Consider the following 23,300-nt stretch of genomic DNA (forward strand, 5'->3'; position numbering starts at 1 on the left):
ACTGTGGGTTTAACATCGGCACCTAGTAACATGCGATGTCCCACATGTCATGTTTGATCATTTAGACATGCAACATTTCACATGTAATTCGTATAAATATTTATACATAATGCATTTTTCTCGCAGGTCGGAAACTCGTTTCCCCTAAAACGCGTTTCCTGCATTTCGGAAACGTTTCAAAAACATGATAAAAAAATTGGACAAATGTTTCTGAAACACATGGGAAACATATGAGAAACTTATGTAAATCATGTGTGAAACGTGTGATAAACGTACGCAACACTCGTAGAAAATGCATGTGAAACATGTGTGGAACTTACAAAAATCATTTTGGAAAAAGCACTTAAAAAATTGTGGAATAGATATTAAAAAAGAAAAGAATAGCATATATTGTAATAAAAAAATAGGAACAATTCAAATAGAAATTTGAAATTAACAAAATTTAAATCTACAAAACCACATATTTCGTGTTTTCCTTTTGTTTCATGTATGTTTCTTTTATGATTTTCTATCGTTTTCTTGTTTTTTGTTTTCCCTATATTTTTTTCATGCATTTCCCATTTCCATTTCACGTTTCGTTTCCGAATTCATTTCCCACGCTAGTAAGTAGTAACTATGGGTTTAACATCGAACACCTAGTAACATGCGATGTCCCGTATGTCATGTCTGATCATTCAGACATGCGACATTTCACATGTAATTCGTATAAATATTTATACATAATGCATACTTCACATTTCACACACCATTTTTTTTATAAATATAATTATGTAACACTTACTGATAGAGCATACTGCTAATATATGTGTTTCGGGGCGATGAAAACTGATACACTACGGTCGTTTCCTGTCATTTTCATTAGAAATTTAAAACCATGCTTTCATGGTCTTGAAGGGAAAGGTTTCAGTTATTCAATGATTGGATGGGCTGTTTCAACTACCATAGACAATCTCGAAAGCACTCCTTCAGGAAGATGCACATTCTCATGACTCCATTGGCTCTGCAAGGGGGCAAGTTGTTTTGTGTACATGCGTATGCATCTGTGTGTGTGTGGTGGGTGGGCTAGCCCATAGTTTTGGTACCATGTATGCCCAAAATACATGAGGCCAAGAAGAGAAAAGACAATGGGAAAGGGCTCACAAATTGGCCAGATCTGTGGTCATCTTGGCATAGCAAGAGATCCCAAAACTCATTGATCAAGAGAAAAAGAAAAACTACTTGTCTTTTTTCATTTTAAAAAGTTTTGATTGTTGGTATTTGAATTTCAAAGATTTCTTAGTTTCCAAAGCCACATGATTCATTTTTAAGACAGTGAATGCAATAGGCATTATTTTAGTATGGATAGATGCTCTAAGAATAATTTTTTTGGCATTCTAATATCTTAGCAGGTTAATGTAAGTTATGAGAAGTTATTCTAAATTGGGGAGGGGCTTTTTATCACTGCTTAGGGGAAGATTTATGGAAACCTCTTCCTTATGCTATCACATGGTCCATTTGGAAGTAGGGGTGTGCATTATTCGGTTAAAACCGAATTAACTGACCGAACCGAAATATTTCGGTCATTTCGATTCGGCCATCAGGTTAGTCGGTTCGGTTTCGGTTTTCACATTTTACAAAATCTGGTTTTCGGTTTTCCCAATAATTATTTTGGTTTTTCCGAAAACCGAAGTTCTATAGTCCTATTCCTTCCTAGGAAAGGTAAAGAGAGTACAGGAGGTTGTGCCAGGTGGGTTCACATCATGAAGACTCAGTGGAAGTAATACACTAGCCTCGTTTTTAACTCAAACAGCCCCTCTAATGTATTTAATATTATTATTTCTTTACACTAAAGGGGTTGTACCAACTACCAAGTAGAAAAAGGGGCGAACATATAATTTCCAGCTTTTAATGCATAGTTGAAAAATCATTGACTGGCAGCCTGTGATAGTCAAAAGTGCTGCAAGGAGTTACATCACATTAATGACTGATTAATTGTCCATTACTTTTCAATTTATGGAAAAATGATAGCTCCACTCCTTTTGTTAGCAAAAAAACGTGAAAATACTTTAAGGGAGTGGAAATATCACTTCCTTTGAGAATACCTAAACTTTTGTTGCAGGAGCTTTCATTAAAGTTTATTTTCTTTATTTACACTATACACAAACATCTGGTTTGTTCTTGGGATTTTCTTCTTTACATGAGGAGAAGATATGGCCAAAATAGCACAAGTATTTGTATCCAATCTTCTTGATGCAGTGTTTGGCAAAGAATCGGCATTACAAGACATTAAATCCATATGAAGTTTTGAGGAGGAGGTCTTTAGGGTTTGAACAGTATAAAAAAGTGGGGGTGGGGGGGTGGGGAGGGGGAACTAGAAGGGGGTTTCTCATGCTCTCTCTCTCACTCGATTTAGTTAACAAGAAAGAGAAGAGGAGGCTAGTCATCTCTCTCAGATCCTCCACCTCCACCTCCACCTCCACCATCTCTCTCTCTCTCTCTCTCTCTCTCTCTCTCTCTCTCTCTCTCTCTCTCAATTTGGTCATTTTCTTAGGAAAATTGCTGTGTTGTGGTTAGGTTGTTCAATTCGGTTTTACCCGAACAACCAAAATTTTTATTCGGTTCGGTGTCAACTAAATTCGGTTTCGGTTTCGGTTCCAATTTTGGATAACCGAAATAATTTCGGTTTCACGATTTTGGTTTTTTCGGTTCGGTTATAACCGAATACGCACCCCTATTTGGAAGGAGCGGAACTCACGCATTTTTTCAGATAAGTCGCAGAATTGGAGGCACATCGCTTTGGAAATAAGGCTAGCACTTATCTCCTGGGCTAAGGCGAATGTCAAAATCACCTACTCAACAGGTCTGGCTTTGAAAAATTGGAGCGCTTTAGTGCACGAACGATTGCCTCGGAAGGAAATCAAACCAATATGGGAGCCGCCGGGGGAGGGATGGTTGAAACTTAATTTTGATGGAAGCTCTTTAGGTAATCCCGGCCCCGCGGGTTTTGGGGGACTGATACGGGACCGGCGGGCATCTGCGACGCAAATGAGGCGGAGGCAAGGGGTCTTCTATTTGGACTCAGGTGGTTTGCCTCTCACAATTTGGGACCTCTTATCGTAGAGGGGGACTCCTCCAACGTAATTGCGTGGGCTGTTAATCAAGGTGGAGGGCCATGGAGAATACACAATATCTTAGACGAAATTCGGGACTTGGTGAAGAGTGTTCGCCCTCATCTTACGGATCGGAGGAGAACTGCAAATTCCTCTGCTGACGCCTTGGCAAAAGAGGGCGTCCATCTTCCCTCTACCAATGTAATTTTTTCCGCTTCTATGGCATCTACGCAGGCATAGTCCTGCTGGGCTGCCATTCTCGCTTTGTACCGGCACATCTTGTCCCCGCCCATTTTTTTCTAATAAATTTACTGTTAATTTAAAAAAAAAAATGTAAGTTATGAGAAGTGTTTCTACTTGTTTTGGGAGTCTTGGGTTTGCTATTTAGGGTTAGTATATATATATGGGAAAAGTTACAGATTTCTGCATGTTATGTCTGTGAGGGGTTTTTCAGGCTTGAATAAAATTCATGTCGCTGCTTTTAGGTGCTTCATTTTGATCTTCTAGTTTAAATTTCTTGTTGTTCTTCAAACTCCATTCCCTCCTGATCCTTCCAGAGAACTGCATAAGGTGGCATTAGTAAGTTCATCTGGGAGCTGTTATTTTGTGGTCTTGGCAATTTTTTAGGCATGATGGATTCTAGTCCAAACGAGCAAACTTGTCAAGTGGGCTTTTGTTTAGCATCAAAAGCTGATCGCAAGTGCTGTCACTTCACGGAATTGGGTTCTTTTTTTTGTCTAGGAAGATAGTAATCTCACGTCATTAATGAATGCCATATCTATGATCCCCGTGCTATAGGGCATAGAAGTCGCATGTATTTTTTGTGCTGTACAAAGATGAACACCGTGGGTATGAACGCTGCTCTCTTTCTTCAAGGAAGATAGTAATCTCACGTCATTAATGAATGCCATATCTATGATCCCCATGCTATAGGGCATGAGCTTAAAGAAGAGACACCACGATCTTCCTCTACAGATTCTTCCTCACATGTTCACACGAAAAGGATCTTTACACCCATATGAAAATAATTATACTGGTCAACACAAACTTAACCAGGCATTGTCAGCTCAGGTCACAAGTATTAGAGATCCTATTTCCTTTTCAGAGGATACTATCGCCAACAGATGGGTAGAGGCCATAGCAGGGGAGTTGAACGCGTTGTATAAAAAGTATAAACTTGAGATCGTTTCTTGAACCCCTGTTAAGGATGTTGTTGGATGTTAATGTGTTTACAAACTAACAAAAAACATGATGACGCTAGAGACAGATCGATGGCACATTTAGAAGCAAAAGAATATAAACAACAAGGACTAAATTATGATGCAACTTTTAGTCCTTCTGTAAAAAGAAACCTGTGTCACAAATGGATGTCAAAAATGCATTCTTTGCATGGTCATCTAAAGGGGGAAGTATATGTGTAACATCTTAGAGGGTTATAAAGCAACTAATAGGGAAAGATTTGTATGCAAACTCAAGCAGGTCATCTATGAACTAACACCTGAAGTGTGGTTAGATAGGCTACACGTTGCTTTCAAAGTATGACACTCAATGTGGAACCCATTTAGTTTACCTTGATGACATTATGCTTACCAGGAGTGATATGGATGAGATAGTGGATGAAAAGGAATTTGCGAAAAGTTTGGGCATGAAAGACCTTGGAAAATTTTGTTACTTCCTAGATGTTCAGATTGAGCGCACCAAGGAGGGGATGACAATGGCTCAAAAGGATGCATATCATAGATCTTAAAAGGGTTCAGTGATGAAAACGTGCAACCCAATTTACACACTGATAGTATATACTAAAAAATCATAGGGAAGGAAGGTGAGACACTCAGTATGGCACCCATTTTAGTTTATGTTGATGACATTGTTCTCACTAGGAGTGATATAGATGATATACAGAGGATGAAAAGGAATTTGAGAAAAGATTTTACCCTGAAAAACCTTGGAATTGTGTTACTTCCTTGGTGTTGAAATTGAGCGCACCAAGGAGGGAATAACAATGACCCTAAGGATCTATATCATATATCTCAAAAAGTTTCAATGATGAAAAACTGCATACCAATTTGCTCACCGATAGTATATACTAAAAATATGTTAGAGAAGGAAGGTGAGGAAACCAAAGTTCCCATATGCATCACAATATGGTAGGCGCTCTGCGATGTCACATCAAATTAGGTTTGTCAGCATATGCATGATCCTCAAGAGGAACATCTACAGGCAGCGGAGAAAATTTTGAGATGTATAAGAAGAACTACGAGTAATGGTTTATTCTATGGGAGATGTCAGGAGAACACTACATTTATTTGAAAGGAATCATATGCATTAAATTTTGAATCCGAAAAATTAGAATAAGAATCCTTTGTTCAAGAATCTCCCGACGAAGCCAAATCCGAAGCCGCGGCTTATGGGTAGTCTAAGATTCGTCCTTTGCTAGCAGCTATAGTTGCGCCAGTTGGTTAGTAAAAACCTCCCTCTTCGGCTAACCTGACGCAGCAAGCAGAGTTCACTACGTGCTAAAGGTACGCTTGCTCCATATTCAGATGCCGATTGGGTAGAAAACCTAGACACCAGATGGTCCTTCTCTACTTATTGTGTTACTATGAACATGATTTCAAGTCTCGCTTTTGGTATGTGTTTCGATTGTGATGTAAAAAGAACATGTCAGTTTTGGATGGAAATTTGGTGAAAATTCTATAAAATTATGGAAACATATGGAACCATATGAAAATGATGGACATCTAAGATGAAACTTCAAGAAGTGCTAGAATAAGCACAAGCACGCACCCAAAAACCATCACATAGGCAAAAAAACACCTGCTGTAATATCGAACCCTTACTGAACATGTCTCTGATAATTCACTGCAGACTACATTTCACACGTAATTCATATAAATATTTATGCATAATATACACACACATTTCACATGCAATGCATATAAATATTATTATGTAACACATATAGTACACACAAATACCTTCACAGTTTGGTTTCGGTCTTGGCATGTGTTTTGGTGGGGATGGGAAGGAAAACATTTCGATCATTTTTTTAAACAATGATATATTATTAATGAGAAAGAAAACTCGCAACTGAGGAGCTTGAGAGCACCGAGGAAGGCTAAGAAAACAATTAGAAAAAGAGAGCAATCATAGTCAAGGAGGCTAGAAATCGAATATCTCCAACTCTGGGAGATCGACTCTGGCCTAAGCAAGCCTATCCGCCTCCTCATTTGCCGACCTCCGGGTATGCTAAAACCTAACCGATAGATCCTCTGCAGAATCCAAAGCCAGATATCCATGGCCCGGTTTGCCAAAGCTAGAACCGTCGAAATTTAACTTCACCCTGCCAAGATATGGGGGGGACTCCATCTAGGGGCCATCACCACCTCTCGATCCATACTCATGCTAATCTTCCTACAACGAAGGTTTTAAATTTCGGTTTCGGCCTCCCTCACGGATATTTTGTCAGAAATTTAAAAATATGATAATAATTTTGTTTTTTTTTTTAATTTCCACCGAAATTTATTTTGGATATTCAGTGGAAATCATAACATCTCAGTGGAAATTTTTTTAATTTCAATGGATGTTTTTAAAATTTTGGGGAAATTTTGTCAAAAAGGGTAAAAACAAAATTTCAGTGGCTAAATTTCAGAATTTCACTGAAATCTTGTAAAAAAACGATTTCATGTAAATTTCGTTTCGGCCGAAACGACAGCCAAAATTTAAAACAATGCCTCCAACATCCATGGTCGCGTACAATTTAAAGTAAGGTAGAATTCTACCCAAGAGATTGTTAGCGATATAATCCTCTCATATGAGTGGGATGTTTTGACTTTTTTTTTAATGTGCGAGCATTTTGTTTCTTCCGTAAGACCCAGAGAACGAGCTTCGATAAGACCAGGAAAAAAACAATAATCGAGAAGATCGGCAGAATGAGCAACTTTTTTTCGGTTGTGTCTGTTCAATGGAAATTTAGCTTTGGGGGGAGTGCTAAAGTATTGGTGTGGTTGCTGGCATTATTGTTATTACATTTTAGTAGCATTCTTGTAATTTCTGTTCTTTAGGGTTTAGTATACAAGACATCATGAAACACACTTTATGGTCGCCTGAAAGTAGAGAATGGGTTCCCTCTCCTTTATATTCTAATCAGATTTAAAAGTCCCTACCATTGGAGAATTAGACAACTCTCAGACCTAAATGACAAAGATGAACTGACTAAAGAAGCTGAGGAGGTAAGAAGACTAATATGTAGTCACAAACATGCGCGCGCTTACACACACACACTCACACACATGCACGCAGTTCTCTTTTAAACAGAAAACTTGTCTGAGGGGCAACTTCCTCGTGTAAAGGAAAGACTCACCTATGACATTGTGGGCAGCATACATGAACTAATCGTGATCTGCGTTGAGCATATTAATGCTGCTGATTGCTTTTCATGGTCGCAGATCTTAGGCCTGCCTGCCTTAAGAGAAGTCCCATGGCGACTTTTATCAGAATTAAGCTTCAAACACTGACAACAGTATCCATTTATTCATTTCTGATTAATGTGTGGTTGCTCTAAGACGTTCTTAAGGCTAATGTAATCAGGATTTTCAATTTTCTCTCATGTTTGTAAGGTTAATGTAATCAGGATTTTCAAACCTGCCTTTGCTACAGCCAGTTTTGATTTCTCACTGAGCTAGATGGCTTTCAGTCATTTAATGTAGTTTCATAATTAGACTAAGCTCTTTTATGCAACTCTAATCTCTAGGCCCAGCTTCATGATTATCATCACCATTCTTTGGTCATAGCACTGGTGAATTTGAGTTATGTAAATGTACTGAAGTGGTAACACGGTTTAAATGTCTAATGCATTGCTCCTAAAATTAATAAGTTGATGCTCTTGGTGTTAAGAAGAGTCCATGAGAAAACCCCTTTCTAGCTTGATCATATCTATTTTTTTAATGTATTTATTGGGGTTTTCAGGGTGTTTTGAGGGATCTTTCCAAGGCTTGGGGTACCCCGTATTCTTCTCCTAACCAAATTGCATTATCAGCTTCTGCAAATCCAAGTCAAGGGGAATCATCTGCGAACCCAATTGAACAGGTATATTTTCTTAGCAACAACCAATGTTTTGGAAACCTAGTTATTTGATGTAAGAACAGATCAATTGTTCGCTGAATATTAAATGCGGATGCTTGAAACTGTCTTAGAGTTTTTTTTCCCGTATGCCTTTAACCTTAGTTATGGGATGTACAGGGAACTTCAAGCGACCTTTCCAAGGCTTCGGCCATGGAAATCCAGAATCCTTCTGTCAACCCAAATGAGCAGGTATGATTTGTTAGTAACAACCAATTCTTAAAAGTCAGGATATGACATGGTAGGCCTAAACCAAAACCAAGAGAAAATATTGTACAAACTGGAAATCTTGGTAATCAAGAAAAGGCGGAAAATAGTGGTAGATGTAAACCTCAAAAATATTTTTTTGAACAATTGTTTGTTTTTTTAATAAAAACCAAACATACGAACTTCAGTTATACAAACTAGCAAACTGAAAGAAAAATAAAACTTCAGAAAACCGACCATTTTGGCAGGCTGCACGTCAGGCATCTACTAAATCAGTACATTCAAGCCCAAACTTGGCTAACTTTTAAGGTCTATGGTTTTCTTCAGAATGGATTTCAGAAACTATTATGAAGAAAAAATAAATAAATATCAATAAAACATACAAACTTCAGTTATACAAACTAGCAAAATGAAACCGAAAAAAACATAAAGAACAGAAAACCGGCCATTTGCCAGCCTCCACGTCGGGCATCTACTAAAACAGTACATTCAAGACCGAAGTTAAAATTTCAGCTCTATGGTTTCCTTGAGGATGGATATCGGAAATTAATATGAATAAAAAAATAAATGTTACTCACTGAAATTGAGTGAGAAATATCACTTCCGGTTGTGCTTCAGTCCTTTTTTTTTTTTTTTTTTGTGAGAATTCGCCAAACCTAACAACAAGAACATGAAGTAGAGTTGTATGCCTATTCTTTTTCGCCATTGATGCCATTATGTTTGTTTATTGCAGAGTGAAGTGACTGGTACTGAAATTCACAACCAGGCAGCCAGTGTCGTTGCAAATGACGAGAAACCAGCCGTAGAAGCTGTGTGAGAGTGCGTCTGCATTCCGACAGTCTAGCCATGCAACTCAACAAACATCATCATAAGAAGTTTCTTGTCTATAATTTTATAGGTAGAAACCCTGCTGGGGGTTTTTGAGTTTCGAAATACCATTTTAGAACCTTGGTCAAAATATATGAATTCATTTGGCTAGGGTGTCATTGTGATCAAGGCATGTGGTAGGGAAACTGAGAGTAGATAACAATCTTGGTTTAATAGTTTTAGGGCCCTAGTTTAATTATAACTTGTATTATCTTATAGTGGATCCATATTTGTTTGGTAAGAAAACCCTCCCATATCAGCAGATAAATTCTCTTGAATAAACATTTGTTGTGTTTGAGAAACAAAAGATACTCTGCAACTGATACTCAAATATCAATTATACTTGTTCTTCATCTGAAATGGCATGGGAATATTAGACTTATATATCTGCCTTGGTGCCATATTTCTGCTTATTTTCTAGTAGGATCAGAGGTCGGATCGACGCTCTGGATTGAGCCCCCATTTGGGGGCGTACGGATTGATTTTGCTGCTACCTGTGGTGCCTGGATTATGGTTTTCATGTGCTTGTGGGCCTAATATATTTAGGCTGAACATAAGGATTGGGGGATGATTATAACATTTACCGACCATAATCATACCCTTTTTCTTCTAAATTATGGAATTATCTGTTAGTAATGTTTTTCTTACAACCAAACAGGAGCTTATGGATTGGTGTTTTGCCATATTCTTAGGCCCTGTTTGGATTGCAGGAATTTTCTGTAAAAATTGGGAATCCAAAAACTTTTCTTAAATTTCTTTCAATACAAACAGGCCTTAAGAATTGGCGTTTTGCAGAAGATATCCCTTGACTTGGGGCTCACCTTGTTCAAAGATGAAAACCATTGTACCAACGTTGCACCAAGAAAATTATAATAAAGATGATTTTTGGTCTAGTAACATTGGGGCCCAACAAGTTTGCATTTTTCATTTTTCGAAATATATATACACTGGGCCCACCTGTTAAATGGCACCTACCTACATACATTTTAATAAAATTCATTTGTGCCACTTTGTTCTAAGATCCAAAGCATTCATTTCTACCAAAAATCATCTCCATTGGATGATCCTATCCACCTGATCTAATACGAGGACACCATATATAAATCTCTATGGATCAGAGTTAGTATCATCCTAGGAGATGATTTTTGGAGCATGGCTTGGGTAGAAACAAATGAACGGTTTGGATCTTTAAACAAAGTAAGCCCAAGTGTATTTTTTTTAAAAAAATATACACTTTTTATAGTGTCCGCCGGCAAAGATCTAAAACCATTCATTGTTAGGCCCCACTAAGGGTTCACCGCTGTGAGAAATTGAGAATAAGTATGGGGCGGTGATACATCCGCATTTCACCGAATAACCCAGTATTTACCATATTACCCTGTCAGGAGCGGCCCAGTGCACGGGCTCCCGTCATTGCGGGGTCTGAGGAGGGCTAGATGTATGCAGCCTTACCCCTGCTTTATCGTATTACCCTGTCCATATAAAATAAATGTGTGACAAAGAGGTGAATGATATATTGACCCTATTTCTCACTTGGGACATTCCCATACAGTGTAAAAGTGTAGTCATAAGCATGGTTTCAAATTTCGGACGAAATCTGACAAAATAATATTTTATCAGATTTCGACCGAAACTCGAAATAAAATACCGCTTCGACTATATGTGATTTCGGTTTCGGTCTCGACCGAAACCCGAAATTTCAGACCGAAAAATATTTAAAACCATTGTCATAAATACACTAGAGGCGTAGTCCCAAGTAAACAGTAGGGCAAATATATCACTACTCGGTATAATTTGTATTTTTAAAATAATCACTTGGGTTTGCTTTGATCGAAGATCCAAACTGTCCATTTGTTAGGCCCCAACATAAATGGACCTACCTGTTAAAATCATCTCCATAGGGTGATCGTAACCCTCCGATCTACAGATACACGACATCATATATAAACGTCTACAGATCGGAGCGTTACGATCATCCAATATATACTATTTTTGGGCCACAACCTATTTACATTAAGGCCAAACAACTTTACTATAATGTATTTCTTAAAAAAGTAAGTGTAGCCACTTGGGATACCATACTATCTACTTTTTGTGCCATAAATTAGGTGAGACCCACTGTATATTGCATGATGCCCAATTTTTTTTCAAATACACGGGAGCCCACCTTGTTGGAAGATCCAAACCATTCAATTGTTGGGCCCACATGTAAATAGATGGTGCCCCAAAAATCATTTGCGTAGGATGATCCCAATCCTCGAATACGTAGACAGACTATACCAAATAGAAATTTTATGGAAGATGGTTCTGTTGGCCTTTTTCCGGTCCTTTGGAAAGAGAGAAATGCACGCAAATTCAAGAACGTTGCCTTCAGTGCTCCTTCCTCTTTCCCCCAGAATCTTATCCTTAGTCATTTCCTGGGCCGAAGTCCTTCCCAGTTTCAGTCTATATACTTCCTCCAATTGTAGGCGTTGTTGGAGAGAGATTTGCTGTGATAGGAGGTTCATGGAGCCGATCTTCCCCAGATGGTGCACCTGATCTTGGGTGGCAAAAAATCAATTTATGTGTCACAAGTTTGGGAAATCTGGGACTAGCAGGAATTGGATGCCTTCTTAGGGCGAAGAAGGGCGCACAAGATGGTCTTTTCCTGCTCCTATCAGTATTAAGGAGTCTAATGAGGCGGAAGTCAGAGCAGTTAGGGAGGCCGGAGAGTTGCATACCTTTATAGTGGAAGGAGACTCCCTCAATGTCATACGATGGCTAGATGGGAGAGCCAATCCGCCTTGGAGATTATTAGAATTCAGTGATAAGATCCTTGATCGAGTGGAAAGTCTCTCTATCTAGTTTCATCATGTAAGACGATCGACGAATGGAGATGAGGATTGGTTGGCTAGGGAGGGAGTGTTCTGGGCAGCTTTAGAGTTTCTTCACCCCCTCCCCTTAATAACTATGGTCATCTAGGCCTTGTTACATGCCTTTTGTTTTCCTTTGTGATCCTTTTATTCTCCTATGATTCTTTAATAAATCATCATCAGTTTAAAAAAAAAATAAAAATTGATCAAGGAATATCCTTGATTATTGCTTGATTCCCACTTCTAGATGACAAGGGGTTCATTTCATAATCCATAATTTATGGTAATAAACACGAGCTCAAAAGAATGCTTAATTGAGTCGGTGCAATAACGAGAACATTGCATAAGAAAAAAATTGTTGGTGCATTTTCAAAATAAAATAGCTTTTGAACAGAGTTTTTAAAGAAAAGTGCTTTTGTTTTGAAAAAGTGGGTGCTTTTAGAAAAGAGAGTAAAGTAGCTTTGAAAAGATACTACCACATTGTTAGGCAAAAAGTTGGAGAGAGGTTTATATAGCTTTTCCTACTTCTCTCTATTGCTTTATGGAACGATTGGTTTTAGCCTTTGGGTGGACCCGCGGGACGGTGCAACGCACTGTTCGCCTACGCGCGCGCACACGCACGGCATGAGCAGTGGGTTGTAGGGCGCTAGTGGTGCTTTTTATGTCGTACTTTGCCCTTTACAAGGAGCAATTGGAGCACTTCAATTTTTAGTATTCTGCACCGTGGATGATTGATCTAGTGGTTACGGGGCCGGAAGGACGTTTTATTTAAACCAACAGTCGCTCCATGTTGAGCTAGACCGTAGAGTCGCGGATGGGCACGATCTAACAGCTAGAATCGTACCCGCTCTGAATAGGTGCTCTATAAGAGTGCAAATCAAACAGAGAGGCACCATAAGCTCTATAAAAAGAGCAGAAAGGTGCCATTTCAATCAATATACAAAAATCCACTTGTGAGACTTTTGTTTGATAATTTCTGAAAGCAAAAACACTCTCTTGAAAGCCTTTCAAACTTATAGTTTCTTTCTTTTTGAAAAACCAGTTCTAGCATACTGTTTTCTACAGAAACAGTAACTAGGGTCTCAAATACTTCTTTAAAAGGTGGGCTTCATTGTATCTTGGAGGCAAATTCAGGGTACCCTTTGCACACTTACTACTGGGGGCGAGTATTGTCTTACGGAAAGCGACATCGCACCTTGAAGCATCTCTTTTCTCTTCTCAATTTCCCACCATCTCCACAACAAATTCTCTAACAAAAATTAATTACATACTAGTGCTACCAAATTAATTTCCAAAAGCTATTAGCAAAGTGTAGAAAGCCTTTATTGAAGGAAGAGAATACAGATATTTAGTATTGATCTAACTATTTCTAAGAATAGTCTCCCATCATATTCTTGATACATATTAGCATATTCTAATTAGGTTTACAAGGGTAAACAAATGGTAGCAGTAAAAGAAAAATTCTCATCATATATCCATTATAAAGATTCAAAATCTAATCAGGTTTTATAAAAAAAAAAAAAAAAAAAAACTTATACTAATATCAGAAGTGAACAAACTATTCATCCATATGAAAAACATGAGGAAAAAAGAAGAAGATGGCAGCCAATGTCTCTCCCACCTCAAACAAACCACCTATGATTCTGTGTGAGATCAATGAACCGTGGCTCGATCAAGACTGCTTTCAACCTATACATTTCCTTCTTGACACTTGTTATATATTATAAATTATTATATTACTAATAATGTAATTGGTATTATTAATTATATTATATTACAATAATATATTTTGAAGGGAAAAAGCAAAGTTTTTGAGACTTGTGCAAGTTCCCTCCATCAATTTGAAGGGAAAAATCAAAGTCTTGAAAGTTGTACAAAGTTCCCTCCATCTTTTTCATTTGAAATCTTTTCAAATGCTTTGGTGGGAAGTATTTGAAATTTGGTAAATCCCAAATGGAGATTTGGGTTTCAAACCCCTCTCTCCTTCATCCATAAATAAGAGATAGTTTCTCTCATCTCATTCAAGTTCTTTGGAGCTCTTTCTCTTTGAGAGAGCACCATGAAAGAACTTCAAGTATATATATATATACAAGGAAAGTGTTTCTAAGCACGTGCTTAGATAAGCTTATCTAAGCACATGCTCAAAAACACATGTGGCCCACATTTTTTGGGAGATCCAAAGCATTCATTTGGAAGGCCCTTCCATGGATAGGGTGTGTACTAAAAATCAGCCCTATAGGATCATCCTAACCCTGCTATTTTAAGTTCTAGGATGACCCTTTGGTGCTGATTTTTTGGGCACACCCTATCTATGTTAGGACCTATCAAATGAATGCTTTGGATCATCCAAACAGCGTGGGCCCACTGTGTTTTTTTAAAGGGAGGAGTAGATAAGCTTATCTAGGGGAGAGACTAGAGACACTTTCCTCATATATATATATATATATATATATATATATATATATATATATATATATATATATATATATATATATATATATATATATATATAGAGAGAGAGAGAGAGAGAGAGAACGGTTTCAACACAAAAAGTGTAGATAAGTTATCTACACACTAGCTTAAAATACAGTGGAGGCCCACATTGTTTGGGTGATCCAAACCATTCATTTGATTGGCCCTCACATAGATAGCGTGTCCACAAAAATTCAGCTCCATAGGATCATCCTAACTCTTCGAACCATGGAGGCAAAAAATGGACAGATTTGTGAAGGTTTATACACGTCCATTTTACCACCACAAATTGTAGGGTTGGGATGATCCTATGAAGCTGATTTTTTGTGGACACCCTATCTATGTGAGGGCCAATCAAATGTATGGTTTGGATCACCCAAACAATATGCCCTCCATTGTATTTTAAGCTAGTGTGTAGATAACTTATCTACACTTGTGTGTTGGAACCATTCTCTCTCTCTCTCTCTCTCTCTCTCTCTATATATATATATATATATATATATATAGAGAGAGAGAGAGAGAGAGAGAGAGAGAGAGAGAGAAAATGGTTTCAACACACAAGTGTAGATAAGCTATCTACAGACTAGCTTAAAATACAGTGGGGGCCACATTATTTGGGTGATCCAAACCATTCATTTCTAAGGCCCTCACATAGATAGGGTGTCCACAAAAAATCAGATCTATAGGATCATCCTAACTATTCGAACTTTGGAGGCAAAAAATGAACTAATTTGTGAAGGTTTAAAGACATCCATTTTACCTCCACAAATCGTAGGGTTGGGATGATCCTATGGATTAGATTTTTTGTAGACACCCTATCTATGTGAGGGCCTTTAAAATGGATGGCTTGGATCACCCAAACAATGTGGGCCCCCACTGTATTTTAAGCTAGTGTGTAGAGAACTCTCTACACATATATGTAGGAACCGTTTTCTCAATATATATATATATATATATATATATATAAGTAAAAAACCCCGTGCGATGCACGGGCCGACAAAGAACTGTATGGACCACATCATAGGTTGATCCAAACCGTCCATGTGATGGAACACCACATCAATAGGTTGTGCTTGTAAAATTATTTCCATACGCTGATCCTAGCCCTCCAATCTATAGAGGTTTCCATAATTAAAAATGCATAAAGGAGGGGGGTAGGATTGAAATTATGTGGCTTTAATGGGTTCCTTTGTTAAAAAGCATAAAGGAGGGGGTAGGATTGAAAATATGTGGGTTGAATGGGTGCCTTTGTTAAAAAATGTCAAAAAAAGTGATGTGTAATTCTCATAGAATTTTGGGAGAAATTCAAATAATTCTCTCATTTTCTCTTCTGCTATATAGTGTGTGTGTGTATATATATATATATATATATATATATATATATATATATATATATATATATATACTCGTAAAAACCCGTGCGATGCACGGGCCGGCAAAGAACTGTACGGACCACATCATAGGTTGATCCAAACAGTCCATGTGATGGAACACAACATTAATAGGTTGTGCCCGTAAAATCATTTCCATAGGCTGATCCTAGCTCTCCAATCTATAGAGCTTTCCATAATTGAAAAATCATAAAGGAGGGGGGTAGGATTGAAATTATGTGGCTTTAATGGGTGCCTTTGTTAAAAAGCATAAAGGAGGGGTAGGATTGAAAACATGTTGGTTAAATGGGTGCCTTTGTTAAAAAAAGTCAAAAAAGTGAGATGTAATTCTCATAGATTTTTTGGAAAACTCAAATAATTCTCTCATTTTCTCTTCTGCTATATATATATATATATATATATATATATATATATATATATACTGATGGGACACCCCGTGCGATGCACGGGGAGTAGGAAAACATTATATTTAGCTTCTCATGATAGACAATAGAGAAACTGCATATTACGAAAACCTTATAGATCGGAGGGTTGCGATCATCCCATCGAAATGATTTTGGGGGCACAACCTATTTGCGTCGCGGCCCATCAAATGGACGGCTTGGATCATCCTATGGCGTTGACCGCAAACTTCATTTGAAAAATCTGGGTGGGGCCTACGATTTGGCCTTAATGTTAATGCACGACCCACACCATAGGATGATCGAAACCATTCATTTGATGGGCCAGAAGGTAAATAGGTTGTGCCCCAAAAATCATTTGATCACAACTCTCCAATCTATAGAGGTTTCCGTAATATGCAGTTTATCTTTAGAATTGAGGGCTATGATTATCAAATGGAGGGTTTGGATCATGGGGCGGTGCGTACAATGCACTTTGAAAAATACAGGTGGGGCCTACCTCGTTCAAAGATTTGAAGAAATTATTTTTTGGGCCCACCAACTGTGGGGGATAGGGCAGTGCAAAGATTTGAAGAGATTAATTTCTGGGCCCATCAAAAAGATTTTGAAAAATATGGGAGGGTTTGACCCGACCCGTAAGGGTCGGGGTGACACGGGCCAGGTCAAAATGACCCGAGGAAATTTACGGGTCACGAAACTTGGACCCGTACCCGGCCCAAGAACTGTACGGACCACATCACAGGTTGATCCAAACCGTCCATGTGATGGAACACAACATCAACAGGTTGTGCCCCAGAAATCATTTTCATACGCTGATCCTAGGCGTCCAATCGATAGAGGTTTCCATAATATGATGTTCCTCTTACATCGGATGGTCAAGATCACCCTATGGATTTTTTATTACAAAAGCATAAAGGAGGGGGGTAAGATTGAAATTATGTGGCTTTCATGGGTGCCTTTGTTAAAAAGCATAAAGGAGGGGGTAGGATTGAAATTATGTGGCTTTAATGGGTGGCTTTGTTAGAAAGCATAAAGGAGGGGGTAGGATTGTAAATATGTGGGTTGAATGGGTGCCTTTGTTAAAAAAAGTCAAAAAAAGTGATGTGTAATTCCCACAGATTTTTTGGAGAAATTGAAATAATTCCTTTAGTTTCCATTCCTCTATATATATATACTAGCAAAAAACCCCGTGCGATGCACGGGCCGACAAAGAATTATAAAGACCACATCATAGGTTGATCTAAACTGTCCATGTGATGGAACACAACATAAATAGGTTGTGCCCCAAAAATCATTTCCATAGGCTGATCCTAGCCCTCAAATCTATAGAGGTTTCCATAATTCCTCTTCAATCGGATGGTTAAGATCACACTATAGATTTTTTATTAAAAAAGCATAAAGGATGGGGTAAGATTGAAATTATGTGGCTTTAATGGGTGCCTTTGTTAAAAAGCATAAAGGAGGAGGTAGGATTGAAAATATGTGGGTTGAATGGGTGCATTTCTTAAAAAAAGTCAAAAAAAGTGATGTGTAATTCTCATAGAATTTTCAAAAAATTCAAAAAATTCTCTTCTTTTCTCTTCTACTATATAGTATATTAGTAAAGACCCGCCGTGCGATGCACGTCAAAACAAAGAACACTAAATGATTCATCAGAAAAAATGGAGATAAAGAAAATGGAAAAAAAAAAACCAAAGCTTGAAGCTAACACAAAATAAAGATCCAATTTTTATTAAAATGGAGAGAGAGAGAGGTAACTTGGAGGAAATGGGGAATTTAATAGTTAAAAGGGGCTCGAAGTGATAACGGTAATATGTTTAGGACAAACTCGATTTGAATGTGAATTTTGTGCAAGTTTATACATGTTTTGTAGTTAGTGTTGAAGTATAAATGATTAAATAACACCGACTGTACTTATAATTTGTAGGTGGGGTGGAAAGTTAACTGGCACATGCCGTTCTATAGGCAATGAAATTGTAGATTCCTTTCGTAATCGTAACAGTATGGTGGCAGCCAAAAAATTGAAAAAAAAAAGTAATAGGAAAAGGAAAAGGAAAAAGAAACCAACCTCATTGAACATGCCTAATGATCAAAACAAAATAAGATTTTGGTGGTGATCATATACAGGAAGGCCAAGCATAATAGGCAAACACAATGTCAGCTTACTCTAACCATTAAAAAAAAATGTCAGCTTACTCTATGAAGAAGATATTCTTAGACAGGATTGCATAAAATCCAAAGGAAACACTATAGTCCAGAAAATGCATCCACTAAAATAAATTTATGAATTGATCTACATTATCCAACCTTATAAATTGCATTCCTTGTACTAAATAGAATTCACTAATAAGATTCAAAATGAAAAGTATCTAAACAGAAAAATTAATCAGATTGATTACTCATTTGGGGATTTAGTAAATAAAACAGAATATATACCATCCAGGAGTTGGACTGAAAATCAATTCTCAAAAGCCAAAACAAATAGGGCCATTATCGCGTAGGTTTGATGACTCCATCCATAATATCTTAAGATTTTATGCTCGTCAAGCATATTTTTTTTTTACCTAAAAAAAAGGAGAACGTGGGTTAGAGTAACTAAGTGAAGCTCCTTTTGACATTATCAGAAAATGATACCAATACTCCCCTGTTTCGATAATGGCACCCAGACATTATTAAACAATTTTCTTGTTGAAATAAGGAACTGATGATTAATTTTTTAAAAAATGAAGATCAATTTCAAAAAAAAAAGAAAAAAAAAGGAAATGATGATATCAATGACATTTACATACTGCATAAATCATGCGTTTCCATTACTACGAATGTTTTATTGCCTAATCATTCAATTTTTAATTGGAGAATAAGGTTCCTAAAGGGAAGCATTGGAAATTTTGGTATTGGTTGAGGATATTGACATTGAAAAAAATAATAATAAAAAAAGAAATGGATAAGATCTTGGGATTCAGCTGGATAACAGAGTAGAATATATCTACTAAAAAGGGCACCTCAAATCTCTGGACAAATCATTCATAAGATTAAGGGATGCTATAACCAAAGGAAAAGAAATTGAGATGCTAATTCTCTATCATCTGTGGCTTATATATGATGGGGTACTTTGTTGCCTAACGTAATATGGATCCAGTCAGGCTTATAGATGATGGTCATCTGATAGGGAAACTTCGAAAAAGGAATGTGAAAAACTTATAGATGATGGATTCAGTCAGGCTTATAGATGATGGTCATCTGAAACATATGTTGAGAATTCAATGGTGTTTAACCAAGGGACTTCTAAGTACTAAAATTTAATATGTGAGTTTCACCAAAAACTTCCCAAACAGAACCAAAATCAGAGCTGTAACAAAGAAAGCATAAATAATAACTCCCACAGAAGAATGAATAGAAGAGACTACTTCCACAGTAACGATGAACCTAATGCTCAGTATCATGAACATCTTAATGTTTGTGAACAAACAATATCAATAGCGAAATCTGTATATGGAAATATGGTAGATACTACCTCCACTGTAACAAAGCACCTGAATAAGAGAAAGTGGAAAAAACCCTAATCGTGTAATTGAATCTAGTTCCAGCAATAACAAATGAACCCCACCTTCTCAAAAAGCTTATAGTATATACATTGTGAAAAGAATAAAAAGACCCCAAAAAAATTCCCTCGGAAATGCAAAAACGTAGGCAAAAGAATACAAAAAAGATGAGATAAAATTACAAACTTCCTTCATGTCCAGCAACCCTAAATAGAGGAATAATTATATATATTTTTGGGAATTTTAAAAGACCTAAAATTCTTCAGTTTGGAGAGACAAATTCCATTAATCAACAATTTCTACTGCGAAAATAAAGGGGAAAGAACCGAGTGGGGACCGAATGTGGAACCGAATAAATAGGGGTGCTAGAGATATTGGTTCCTTTTTGTGGGGCTTTTATTTTCTGAAAATAGCAAAACTACCCTTCCTATGACATGTGGCCTTCATTTGAGAGAGAAAGAGAGATTTTCAGAGGATTTATTGTTGCCTTAGCGATGAAGGGAGATATTTTAGGGATTTATATATCATCTTAGTCTGTCTATAATAAGTAACAGTAATATAATGAATGGTAAAATGGGTAAAAGAAAAAAAATTAAAAGCTGTTCTTGTATAGATGTAGGAGTTTTCCAGTAGATTTCCTTAACAAATTCTAGGTATGATTATTTTTTACGAGAAAAAAGATTTAGCAAACTTTCGATGGGAAAGATATACTGGCCCCCTTTCTTTCTTTGGACAGCCCCGTTTAGTGTAAATGAGTAGTGATAAATAGACTACTGGGGGTTGTCCGAAGTTAGAAAAATGCTAATATATCACTTGCCTTTTGGAAACTGCTATGATGAAGGGGGCCCACCAATGAGAGTTGGTTTACCGTATATTTTTTTTACGTTTAAGAAATAAGAAATTTTAGAAGGGAGAATGTAGAAGGGAAAGCCAAAATGGGTCAAAACGTTAACAACTTTGAAGGATTTTACAAGATTTTTGACGGAAAATATTGGAAGGGAAATCAAAATACGCTGAAACAGATCAAAGTAGAGACTTTTAATAAATATTTGATAAAAAGTAGGACTGCTCTTAAGGACTAATAAGAAATTAGAGACTTCACAAGATAAATTCTCTAGAATAAACAGATACTAGCCAAATGTGGTTCTTCAGGCCCTGTTTGGATTGCAAGAATTGTTGTAAAGGGGGTGAATTTACCAGCCCCCTTATAAATAATATAAGTCAGATTATCTGTCAAATTCACATTTAATTTTGAAATTCTGGTTTAACTCCGAAAATTCATGTTAATCCGAATATGAAATTTTTTTCATGTTTGGCAACCGTGAAAAAAATATTCCATTGAATATGGCCAGTTGTAAGACTTGAGAGAGAGAGAGAGAGTGAGGGAAGCATGAAAAGCCCATAAAAAACAAGGAAAACAAAAGCCCAATTTGAATTCTTTTCACTATTTCTAAGGATTTTTCATGCTATCTCTCCCTACTCTGCTCTCTCTACCCGTGCCCTGTTAAAGTCTCCCCGCTCATCTCCTCTTTCACAATTGGGCTCACAGATATTCCATGGAATAATTTTTCATGGTTGCCAAATATTCCCTGGAATTTATATCTGGAATAAAAATATTCAACATCTTTAAAAAGATTTCCAATTATTCAAAGAAAACTATGCTCTCAAAAGCTTTCACAAGCTTAGCCATTTTTTTTTAATGGTAATAGATTTCATTAAAAGGATCGAGATAGTAAGAACATACAGAAGAATGAAATAGAGCGAATAACCCAACCTTATAGAAACAAGTAAGAAGACATTCAAAAGCTTAGCCATTACTGAAGAACTTCTCTTCATTGACATGCGTGCATGGAAAATATTACTCTCAACTTCTGTTCATTGACAAGCTCTAGTACTGCAGAAATATCAAAACATGACACTGCTGATATCATTTCTCTAAATAAATACCTAACAATTTTTAAGATTTGGCTCTAGTTTTACCAGAGAAAAAATTAGTCATAAAATCAGGTAATTTTTTGCATGATAATGTTTGTGAAATGGCCAGAGGTGCCTTCGGACGCGACTTTGAAAATCCCTAGCATTCATAGTAGGTAAGTTCTTTATTTTTTGGCAGTGTGCCACCCTCTTGTAATTTCTCATATTATCAATAAAATTTAAGGTGTCGGCCCAGGTTACTAAATAAATTCAGGGTTATTAAAAAAGTATTAGTGATGAAATTTATTGAATCATTTCTTACCAAATGGTTGCTTTTAGGTAATCCCATCCGTCCAGCTGGTCAAAAAAGCCGCATAAATCGCACTGTTCATGCATTAAGCATCTACGGATTATTTGCAGCATGTAATTCGGCGTAAAATACGAAAAACCATTTATGATTTTGCAGCATCTACTAATTCTAGAAAAAAAAACTACTATATCAGCCCTCCATCCCCAACATTTCTCTCAGCAGTGGAAAACAAAGATAGAAAGCAAATATGGTAGAGGAATTGGACCAGGGATTGTGAACATCATATGAACAACTTGTAAGTTACTTCTCTTTGTTCTGAAAATCCATTAACTTATCTAAATGTTCTCTTTGTTTTGAAATCCTGTGTATGTATTCTTTTGTAAATCTATAGCCATGAAACAATTACATGAAGAAATAATAAGGAAGAAAGTGATATATGATGAGAAGAGGCATGAATGGCAAATAAAAAACTGCCCAAGTATTTTTTTTTCAAAGCAAAAATACTGTACAGTAAATAACATATACCTAATTTGATCACACCTCCCCCTTTTCCAATTTCTATTTCCCTTTCTCTTTAAACAATATCTACATGAAGGGAGAAGGAACTGATTGACCTCTTCCTTTCTCAACCAAAACCGAACCCTTCGTTCCCTTCATGGATGGCCAGAAGCAATCTCTCCTGTAGCTGTTGTTTAGAAGGATACTCTGGTAGATCTAACTGGTTGAAACTGCAGCAACCAAATAACAGAGATGGGTGGGTAAGTTGGTACATGGATGATCGATGGGAGATCTTTCTATGCGCAATATGAAAAACATAAAGAGGGATCTAGAATGGAATGTTGCATGCAAGGTCTTAAATTTCAGCCGAAATTTCAGATCTCCATCAAGATGGAAACGAAATTCGCAAGGAATCATTTTTTTATAGGATTTCGCCGAAGGTGGAAATTTCCTTCTTGCAAAATTTCCACCAAAACTTCAGACACAACGAAAATTTTCATGAAGAAAGTGAAAGGGTGTCTCAAATATTTAAAAAAGGTTTGAAAATTAGCACTTCAATACTTCAAAATTAACGAATGGCAAAAAAGAACTCAATTACTTAAAATGAATAATGGGAAGCAAGGAGTTCAGGAGAGA

General features: G+C 37.0%; 2 protein-coding genes across 3 annotated transcripts in view; one reads left to right on the plus strand and one right to left on the minus strand.

Moving 5' to 3' along the window:
- The window catches only part of LOC143857933 (GATA transcription factor 28-like), a 43,301-nt gene extending 33,657 nt beyond the window's left edge, over nt 1-9,644 (plus strand). The window contains exons 6-8 of the mRNA XM_077368485.1: nt 8,058-8,177; nt 8,331-8,402; nt 9,151-9,644. Of these exons, the coding sequence (XP_077224600.1) occupies nt 8,058-8,177; nt 8,331-8,402; nt 9,151-9,234 (276 nt within the window). The 3' untranslated portion in view covers nt 9,235-9,644. The remainder of the gene's footprint in view (nt 1-8,057; nt 8,178-8,330; nt 8,403-9,150) is intronic.
- A 12,959-nt stretch (nt 9,645-22,603) lies between these two features.
- LOC143857751 (E3 ubiquitin-protein ligase UPL1-like) overlaps nt 22,604-23,300 on the minus strand; it is a 39,696-nt gene continuing 38,999 nt past the window's right edge. For both annotated transcript variants that reach the window (XM_077368214.1, XM_077368213.1), the window contains exon 17: nt 22,604-22,894. In XM_077368214.1, the coding sequence (XP_077224329.1) occupies nt 22,792-22,894 (103 nt within the window). In that variant the 3' untranslated portion in view covers nt 22,604-22,791. The remainder of the gene's footprint in view (nt 22,895-23,300) is intronic.

Source organism: Tasmannia lanceolata, unplaced genomic scaffold (genome assembly GCF_043159265.1).
Source record: "Tasmannia lanceolata isolate RefF3 unplaced genomic scaffold, GAP_Taslan_0.1 ptg000025l, whole genome shotgun sequence".
Lineage (NCBI taxonomy): Eukaryota > Viridiplantae > Streptophyta > Magnoliopsida > Canellales > Winteraceae > Tasmannia > Tasmannia lanceolata.